Here is a 10,427-nt window from a genome sequence, read left to right on the forward strand (position 1 = left end):
AATCAAGGATTAAAGTGAGAGAGGAGAGGAGTCTGTCTTTGGCGGGCCAGGATCAGCCGTCCCGTGGACATCCCTGAGAACATGTCCACTCTGTGCCAGTGCCTCCTGCCAGCCCTCCAACAGCATCCTTGGCATTCAAGGGCTAGACCCAGGCATGTCCTGGATGTGAGGCATGTTCTCATGGGGGATAAAGAAAGAGAGGCAATCCCTTGTTTAGGTCTAGATGTCATTGGGTCTGAAGTGCAACCAGGTCTTGTTGGGGACAGGCATGTCAGGTCATGCCAGCAGAGACTTGTGAGTTTGAAAAAGGCACAGAGGACAGAATAAGTCAGAGTAGGAAGAGGTCTGACTGCAGAGGGAAAGAAGCCAGCTGGAAGGGTGTCTGCTCAAAGGCTGGGTTAAGAGAGTGGACGATGGGAAAGCCAATGCATGGGGACTAGTCCCCAGGGTCTCTGAAAGCCCACAGAGGCAGGGCTTGCTCTGGAACCCTGGAAGGGCATCCGCCTGCCTCTCTGGTGCCTCTTTGGATCCAGAAAGGCAGCTGGGATGTTGATTTTCTTTCTGTACAGTGTAGCTTGTCACATTCTCCAGAACAGCTCAGAAGAATTGGGGAGAACTCCTGATTTCTATTATCAGTGGGTGTCCCCAGCATCAGGTTCCTGATGGGCTGAATGACATTCCAGGGATGCATAAATAGGGTCCCAGACTTGGAGCACATTCTAAGGACCCCCTTCCTTAAAAAGCGGTCACAAGGGCAGATGACCTGGGATCGCAGTAAGGATTTTGTGACTGGAGAAGGCAGTTGCAGAGGACGGCCCTACTCATCTGCTCAGAGGCTACTGTGTCCTCTACATAAGTGAGGGCCATGATGAGAGCAGGTGGCAGGTGACCAGGATGTGGTGAAAAACATCCCCCAAATTCATGTGTGGGTGCTGGGAGTCGGCACAGCGTATCCAATGCTGGGCAGGAAGTTCTCCTGCCCCCAGTGCCACAGCACATGCCCTGGGAAAGCAGGCTCCGTATGGGGGGGCGGGGCTGGATAGAGGAGTATTTCTTGCTCGTGAAGAAGGCATGTTCACTCAGACTTTGTTTCTAGGTCATTCTAAGTGGTCCCTCCTGCCTCCTTGTACCTCCAGGACACGGGGATCTCATAGAAGTTTCCTGAGCTTGGGCTCCTACAATTTTCCAGTTTCTGCCAGTGCATGTAATGTTTGTGTTAAAGAGAAAATCTCACCCCCAGGTGGCACCACTCAGGCTTTAAGCCCATGATACCAAGTCTAGACTCAACTGCTGACCTCATTACAGTTTGAACCTCTTCCAGAAACCTCATCAGCCAGTCTGCAATTTTCAGGTCAACACCACTGTGGTAATCTGTTACGTGGTCCCTCTGCCTGGAATATGAAAGTTGTTTGGGCATCACAATGCAGGGCGTACAGAAGAGCCTACAGAAAATTTGCTCCTCTCTGCCTCTGTCTCTCTCTCTCTTTGCCCCCCCTCTCCCCCTCCCCGCGCTCTGTAGCTCTCTCTCTGTCTGTGTCTCCCTCGATTTCATAAGATCCAATGTGTGACTCAGTACAGCATGGGGATATCCCAAACTATGGCAGATCCTTACATGCCAAGTACAGCTTCAAATCTTCTGAAGGGGAAGGTGTATCTGTGCACTGTGCTTTGTCCTGAGAGAGGACATCTTCCCTCACAATCTGAGTAAGAGTTTTAGGCCTGGGCCCAAAAGGAGCTTTTCGAAGCCAAATTTGCATGGATTGTTCCCTGGGGTTGAGCAAACATTAGTTATTTATACAGACTTTGGCAGTCATGTTTAGGGCCCCGGCCCCTGGAACTTGGCTGGGACTAAGCTGCTGCCTGTGTAAGGTTGGGATGTGGAAGAGGATGCCTGAGCTAAAGAGAATGCCCTCTGTAGCAGCTCCTTGGTAAGGATACACAGGTCTTTTTGCCCACATTTATTTTTCTCTGTGCCTCCAAGATTCCCAAGAGCCCACGACTCTCAGCCCTCAGTGGCTTTCAAAAGTGTATGTCACATCCCAGGTTCAGCTGCCACACCCCTCCTCTGGCCTCTCCACAACCCACGTTTTCACATTTAATTTTCTCAAGCCAGGTTGCTGAGCTGATCTGGTTTTTCTGAGAGGAAATGCCCTTTACCTCCACAGAGGGAGGGTGACAGAATCTCCTGCCTATACTCCCCGTCAGCTTGGGTTTAAGGGATCCACCCAGTTTCCTTCTTCACCGCTAGCCTTTTAAGTTCTTAAGTTGATGCAGTCAGTGTCTTTGAGTTTCCCCAATGTTCACCTTGTCCTGGGTAATTCCCTAGGTCCCATTCCAAACGTGCAGCCCCTCCCTTCTCCTGATCAATCCCTAGATGTGATTTTGACCTGACCTGCTCTGGGGAAGGCTTGCTCCTCAAAATATGGAAGACCAACTATCCCTCTGTTCCTCTTTGAATGGGCACGGGGTTTGCAATTCTAAGTAACCTCAAGTCTCAGGGACTGTTTGGTACTCAATACTGTTGCATTGAAATTCTTTTTCTCTGGAGATGATACCACTGTCTCTCTAAAGGGGTGTTAATGGGAACACTAGGGAATTTTTATGTGGCCCCAACACCCCCATTAAGTCTACTTCCAGGCTGGTTTCCTTTTCTTTTCCTTTCATGAATGGACCTAGGGTTCAGTTGGAGGTGTGGAGAGTGCAAAGCCCCATCATGGTTAAATGCCTGGAGATCCAGGACTAAGGTTTTGCTCTCAGGTGGAAGTAGCCATTTCAGCTAGGACCTCAAAAGGAAGGTGTGGTCAGACGGGGTATAATGGCTTCTGAGGAGGCCGAGGAGGGAACAGAAGCTAGAGCGTGAGAGTCAATGTCCAGGTCTGAGCACAGGGCTCCCTGCACCACGCCGCTCTGGTGAGTCAGGAGCCTAAGGTGGTCCCCAAGGACCTGCAAGCCAAGATCCCAGAGATTTGTCCTTTTTTCCTTACAAATGAGCAGACTTTGCCTTTGCCTCTGGATGCAGGTGTGCCTTAATCCAAAATGTTTTGATTTCTGTTTTGATGTTTGCCATTCATAGAGGTTCACAGGGCAAGTTTTCCCTGTGTCTGAAAGTCGAGTATTGCTAAGGAGCCTATTGTAGGCCAAAGTGGCAAAATCCTTTTTGTAGTTTTGTAGAGGCCGGGCTGTGTGTGTGAAAACCGGTATTAATGAAAGTCTTTCATAACAGCCAATTGATGTTTAGAAAGAGAGGAAGGGAGTGGGCGGAGAGAGAGAGAGAGACATTGATGTGAGAAACATCCCTCAGCTGGCTCCTGCCCACACCCTACGGGGGCTAGGAATGTAGCCCTCAAGTGACATTTGGGGGGCACGAGAGGATGCTCAACGCCGTGAGCAACACTGACCAGGCTTTGCAGTCTCTTATTGAGAGGAGCCTTAGTTGTGACATGTGAGCCCTCTGTTGTCATAGATAAAATGGTCATTCTAATATTCATAGAAGGGACACCCAGTAAAATGTACATGTTGGAATTAACGGTTATTTTTCTCACCTCCAGCTCCCCCATGCTTCAGAAAACGTTTGTGCTGCTTTTATATGCCTCATTTAAAATGTGTCAAAGGCCTCAATGGTACCCATTGTGTGGGTGTTCCTTAATCTTCCCCATCTATTTTATTTCCTGGAACTTAGCAAGAGGCAGTCCTGGGCCACGGGCTGCTCCCTACTCCAGGTGTTTTCAGTCCTTCAGTGATCCTCAGAAATGTTTTCCCTGGAAAGGGTGGGATCATCTCTCTGGTTTCCCAGTCCTCACTGCACAGCAGATTTGCAGCTAGCCAGTGGGCAGATGCGGGAGGGGTCCAGTGGTCATCTCACCCCTCCTTGGTGCCTGGTTCTTGTCCTTCCAGTGGCAGAGTAGAGGCAGGGCTGAGTGGATTTGCAACCCTAAGCAGAAAACGGAGTTGGGGTAAATTGGGGGTGCTCCAGTTGTTGCCAGAGCAGTGCCTTTGGCCCTCAGCTGGTCCCTCTGAAGGGAGAAGGACCGGGGTTGCTCATGCTCAGCCTGACAAGATGCCTTGCTCCCGGCTGTCTCCCAGGATCTCTTTCATAGCAGCTTCATGGGGATGAGCCTCCCAGCTCCACACCGACTCCTGGAACTGGCATGTCAGAGCCTGCTGCGGGATGAAGCCTCGGCCATCGCTGCTCTGGAGTGGCTTCCTATGGAGCTCTTCCCACCTCTTTTCATCACAGCCTTCACTGGGAAGCACAGCAGAGTCCTGAAGGCCATGGTGCAGGCTTGGCCCTTCCCCTGCCTCCCTCTGGGGGCCCTGATGAACCATCGGCAGTCTTACCAGGATATCTTGCAGGCTGTGCTCGAGGGACTCGATGCCATGCTTGCCCAGGACCCTCGACCCAGGTATGGGGGATTCAGTAGCCGGGTCGCACCCTGGGGATCTGAGCAGTTACAGCTGGGATCTGGGAGTGGGCAGGGCCAAAGGGAGAGCTGAGGCAGGCCTTGGAGCCACTGCTAGGGTCATTCTAGGAACAGGCTTCGGATATATACGGCTGATGAAATTGTCGAGGGTGACCGAAGGGACACGAGCCCACTCCTTCCTGGTGGCACCTAAAGGTACCAGGAATGGGGACCATGAAGGATCCCAGTAGCACCAGGAGCAGTTGATTCCTGGGGCATGGAGTCAAAGTCCAGTGCGGTGTCTGGCCCAGCTGCCCAGATGCCTAGCTCATGGTCTTACTCATTGTTATCTTAATGCATCCCAGCATATCTCCTATTTTCTCCACAGGAGATGTAAACTGCAGGTGCTTAATTTACAGAAGAGAGTTCATTTGGAGTTCTGGATGGTGTGGGCAGGTACCAGAGCCCATGTGTGCTCACTGCTGGAGCCTGAGGCCCTGCAGCCCATGAGGAATAGGAGGAAAGTACACAGCTTAAGGGCCAGGCCAAATCCACCCTTGGCCCCCGTGGAGGTGTTAATAGACCTTTGCCTCAAGAAAGGTGTCCTTGATGAGTCCCTCAGCTACCTGATTAAGAAAGTCAGCGAGAGGAGAGGTTTGCTGCACCTTTGCTCTAAGAAGCTGAAGGTTTTTGCGATGTCGAAGCAAAACACTAACATCCTGGATATGGTGCAGCTGGACTCTGTCCAGGATTTGGAGGTAAACTGTACCTGGAAGCTGTCCACTCTGAGGAAGTTCGCTCCTTACCTGGGCCAGATGGGCAATCTGCGCCGGTTCCTGCTCTCCCACGTCTTCACGTCTTCTCACACCACCTTGGAGCAGGAGAAGCAGTGTGTTGGCCTGGTCACCTCTCAATTCCTCAACCTGCCCCACCTACAGGAGCTCAATTTGGACGATGTCTCCATCCTCAGAGGCCACCTGGATGAAATCCTCAGGTGAGGGGTGGCGAGCTTTCCCTGCGGACCAGAGCGAGTCCCTTTCCACTTCAGTGCACAGTGACGGGCTCTCCTGTGTGCCGTCCCTCAGCAGTGCTAGAGTGCCTGAGCCACTAGACGGGCCACACAGTCAGTGTCTTGTTCACCGCTCTGTCACCTTGCATGTTGTGACATAACCCCCCAGATAAAGGTAGGACGTATGCACTAGGACAGAGGCTACTAAAGGGACTCCTTGCTAGGAATTCGGGCCAGGGGATGGTAGCTTTGGGCATCCTTGTAAGTGGTGTTGAAGGGAAAATGATGCAATAGAACCAAGTGAGGATTGCAATGACAAGGGGAAAGCCAATCAGAGGTGAGGTTTCAGGGGTTAAGTTCCGCACTTAGAGATTTGGCCATGGCAGCCTTTCACTCCAAACCTGCCTCAGTCACCTGTCTGCCAAGGGTTGCCATAGGCTCTTGCAAACGGAATGCGTGGTAAATGCAGGATTCAGGAGGGAGGCATTACGAAATGGGATAGGTGGTTTGTAGACAATGCAGTGATCTAAGTTCCTGGAGGGTGGCAGCCCTCGCTGGATGTTGCCTGACTGTGCCCAGGTTAGCCCTTTCTGCACATCTGCCAGAGGCCTCATTGGGCTAAGTGATGGTGGTGACAGGGGTCTAGGCTGTGGCTGGAAGGAAGCCCCAGTTGCAGGCAATTCAGGACATGTCTCCAATACTAAAATGCACTGGTTGCCTCCTGCTTCAGACCCTGGGGCAGGCTCCTTTCTGAGCTCCTCCCACCTTTATGTTCACAACACCTGTGTGTTTGGGCTGGAGGGTATGATGTGCTCCACTTGACGGATGAGTAAATGGAGTGTGTGAGGTTTCATCCAGTTGAATCCATCACGGAGCAGATAACAGATGGAGAAAGATGCCACTCAAATTTGCTCGGACTTGAATGTCACTTTTCACTGTGCAACATCCTGGGTTTGATCATCATCCGGAACACTGTAGGCTTTGGTGACATGGGCCTCTTTACCCTGAAGGCCTGCATTATCCTCACCTGCCTCTGCTCACCAGGTCCATCTCCCACATGTAACTGCTCTATGTCTCCCCAGGTGCCTGAAGAGCCCCTTGGAGACCCTGTCCATCACTAACTGCCTGCTTTTCGAAAGAGACTTTAGACATCTCTCCCAGCATCTGAATGTCAGCCAGCTGAAAAGCCTGAGTTTCAGTGGGCTCAACCTGACCATTATCAGTTCTCGGTCACTCCAATTTCTTTTAGAGAGAGCCTCCCCCACTCTCCAGGACCTGGACTTGGATGAGTGTGGGATCATGGACCACCAGTTCCTGGACATCCTGCCAGCCCTGAGCCACTGCTCCCAGCTCACAACCCTAAGTTTCTGTGAAAACCCCATCTCCATGACCGTCCTGGAGGACCTGTTTCGCCACGTTGTCGGGCTGAGCAAGCTGAGTTGCGTGATTTATGCGGCGCCCGTGGAGAGTTATGAGGAAACTAGCAGCTACATCAACCTGGGCCGACTTGCCCAGATGCATGCTGTGCTAAAGCATATGCTGCAGGAGTTGGGTCGGCCCGGCATGGTCTGGCTCTGTGCTTACCCCTGTCCTCACTGTGGCTGTAGAACCTTCCATGACCCAACTCCCATTCTGTGATCCTGTTGCTTGAGTGTCTAGCTGGGTGCACATCTCATAGGCTTTACTCTGGGCACTTGGGCACTGAAGCCCAGACATAAGTGTACCGTTCAGGAACACAGCAGCCAGTTTCAGACAGCTACTCAGGGTTGGGGGGAAATGCTCACAGGGGACTGGATGGTTTCTTTGGGGAGATTTGTCCTAAGGAGTTAGAAATATGCACCTGAATCTCTCAGGGGGAGGGATTGAGGCTTGGGTGGTAGATGCGGTGATTACCTTTGCTTGAATGGTTGTGAATAAATGTCAGTAATAAAGAGAACTGGATGTTAACAGACTGATGTCCTCAATGACATGTTAGCCCAACTCTCCCACCTGCAGTTACTGGCCAAGTAAGAAGGCATGAGCCTTGTGATGCGCAGACATTAGGCTGGTTGAGGTTGATTCCAGGAGATCACATCACCATTTATCCTTTTTGGTTTGGTGGGTTCTTTCTGGTGCACCGGTACCTACTCACCTCTGTGACTGTTCAGTGGGTCAGCGCACACTTGTTGCGTCCACAGGGACTGGAACAAGTGGCTTCCAGTGAGCACCACCGAGGTACAACTACTCTGGGGCCATCACGGGTAACTAGTCCAGTCCCTGGACTCAAACACTCCTCCCCACTGGGAGCCTCCATCTCTGGCCTGTGTCTGCTCCATGGTAGGGCTTCCCTGTGCACAAGTCAGGCCCCCAGTACTGAAAGGGACATCAGCCTGCCAGGGAGCCAGAGCCCTGGCCTCACAAGTCCATGCCTGTCATTCCCCTGGATCCAGCCCCTTCTTGAATTCAAGTTCCTGTAAACACATTTACATTCTTTTCAGCAAAATACTGAGCTGGAATAAACCTCTGCTTTGCTCTGTGTCCTGTCCTAAGAATAGGACATCCTTTGGTAGACGATGGTCTAATGTTGGAATACTTTCCCCTCATGATCCTCCTTCCCATTAATCAAGGAGGTGGTAAAGCAACTCTGAGCCAGTGACAGGCCCCGGGTCTGAAGAGTGGACAACCCCAAGCCAGTTCCCAGAGAGCACTTAAGTGGACACAGGTGAAGGTCACCCCGGGGAGATGGGGGTATGGAGGGCCACCCTGAGGGTCAATACAACCAAGTGAAGGGGAGATGTCCTAGTGTGCTGTTGGATCCCACAGTCAGTGGACAGTTAGCTGGCCAGGAAGGAATAGGCTCCCTGCCCACCTGCCACTGCATTCTGGCCCTAGGCTGTCTCAGTTTGCTCACTGAGTGGCCTGCCAGAGGAGCACCTAGGGAGAAGGCCACACATCCAGGCCCAGGGGCAGGGCTCCATTTGCCTGTATGTCTCCCTAATTGTGAGGAAGTCAGTCCTGCTTTTTCTCCTTCTACTGCCTCTCATTCAGTGCCAGCCACTCATGTGCTTGCTGCTCTCTGCTGGGTGTCAGCAACTTCCTAGCTTGTCACATACAGCACCTGGCCCTTCGTTCTCTTTTTATTGCCATTCCTTTCTTTTCTTCTACCTTCCAATCTTCTAGCTTGGGTCCATCATCCTACGAGCTCATTTTTCCGTTTCTTAGTACATTTCCTATTGATATCAGAGAGGAAGGGAGAGGGAGAGATGGATAAAACATCAATAATGAGACAAAATCATTGGTTGGCTTTCTCCTGCACATCCACCTGGGGATCCAGGCATAAACTCCAGCTCCTGCTCCAACTGAGAATTGAACTATGTCCTCTTGGTTCATAGGCCTACTGAGCCACACTGGCCAGGCACACTCTGCTTCTTCGAGTGGGAAGAGAAAATGCTGAAGTCTCAGTAACAGTCGGTGAGCTCCCCACCCCCCAAAAAAGAGGATAAGAGAACAAGGGTCAGAAAATGTATATCTCTTACAGCAAACGCTCTCTTTCTCTTCCTCTCTCTCTCCTATTCCATCTCCCTCTCCCTGTCCCTCTGTCTGACATGCACCTTGTCTTCCCATCCCCGCCTTCACAGGAAATAGTGTCCATAATATGATTCAGAACCTCTATAATTTGAGGAAAAGCATAAAAATTTGCAGGTTCTGAGGGAGGAAGGCCAAAGGCAAAACATCTTGTGGTCTGGGTGTTAATTCCTCCACACATAGAGCTCGTGCCCATTACCTTGTGTGGAGATTCACCTGTGGGGCCAACTTATGTAAAGCTCTTGTCTGCATGTCCTCCTCTGGAATTGCCCACTGTTATTAGCATTGATAGTATTTATTAACCACCAGATGCAAGATAAGGAAGAAAATAGAAGTCAGTGCACCCTGGCCAGTGTTTCTGGGCATTGTCCTGTGCACCAGAAAGTTAACCCATTTGATTTCTGGCCAGGGCACATGTCCAGGTTTCTGGTTCAGTCCCCAGGCATCCAATATTGTTTCTCTCTCACATGAATGCATGCTTCTGTGTCTGTCTCACTCCATTTACCTCTCTCTAAAGAATCAATTTTAAAAACCCACCATATTAAGACAAAACAAAAGGAAACTCATTGCTGTATGTTGCCTCTAAAACAGAGTGTCCTGCACTTGACGCTTTATTTGTTCTGTAGACCACAACTGAGAATTAAAGCAAAATATTGGAATCTGGACTTTTCCATCAAAATATTCAGAAAAGCATAGTATCAAGGCAATGAGGCTTATAAAGCTTAGACAGTGATTGCATCTGTGAAGATGGGCACAGAAGGGGCATGGATAGGAGGTGACTGCTGGTGCACAAGCATCTTATACATGAAGGCCCTATGGGCAGGGTCTCTAGGATATCAGAAAGCAAGCAGGGAGAGGAAGGCACACATAGTAGGTTCCTTAGTACTAGAATGTACCCCAGAGTCCCCCAAACTGCACAGCAGTAAGGCAGGCTGGATACAGGGCAGCTGGAGCACACGGATTCCAAAGGGAAGACTCTGAATAAAGAAGAGCCAAAGCCTGGACTGCTTGTCTCAGTGGATGAGTTTCGACCTGTGAACCAGGAGGTCAGTTCAATTCCCAGGCTGGGACATGTCCCCATTGTGGGCTCTTTGTCCAGTAGGTGCCTTGTAGGAAGCAGCCAATCAAGGATTCTCTCTCACCATTGATGGTTCTCTTTTTTTTTCTTTTTTTTAAATTTTATTGCTTAAAGTATTACAATGGGTATTACATATGTGTGCTTTCCCCCCCACCCTGCCCTTGACAATACCCTGGCCTCCCGTATCCCCCAGTATCTTATGTCCATTGGTTATGCTTATATGCATGCATACAAGTCCTTCGGTTGATCTCTTACCCCCTTCCCTCCTGCCCCCCAACCATCCTCGGCCTTCCCGCTACAGGTTGACAATCTGTTTGGGGCAGCTCTGCCTCTCTATCTGTTATAGTTCATCAGTTTATAATGGTCTTTATTATCC

General features: G+C 50.7%; 1 protein-coding gene across 1 annotated transcript; it reads left to right on the plus strand.

Annotated features, from left to right (window-relative positions):
• Positions 1 to 4,092: 4,092 nt before the first annotated feature.
• LOC132225526 (melanoma antigen preferentially expressed in tumors-like) lies at positions 4,093 to 7,047 on the plus strand (the record flags this gene model as incomplete). Its single annotated transcript, XM_059680622.1, has 3 exons — positions 4,093 to 4,403; positions 4,789 to 5,394; positions 6,492 to 7,047. Coding segments are annotated over 3 exons (1,473 nt in total), but the record flags the coding sequence as incomplete, so codon positions are not given.
• Positions 7,048 to 10,427: the final 3,380 nt, after the last annotated feature.

Source organism: Myotis daubentonii, chromosome Y, assembly GCF_963259705.1.
Source record: "Myotis daubentonii chromosome Y, mMyoDau2.1, whole genome shotgun sequence".
In the NCBI taxonomy this organism is placed as follows: Eukaryota; Metazoa; Chordata; class Mammalia; order Chiroptera; family Vespertilionidae; genus Myotis; species Myotis daubentonii.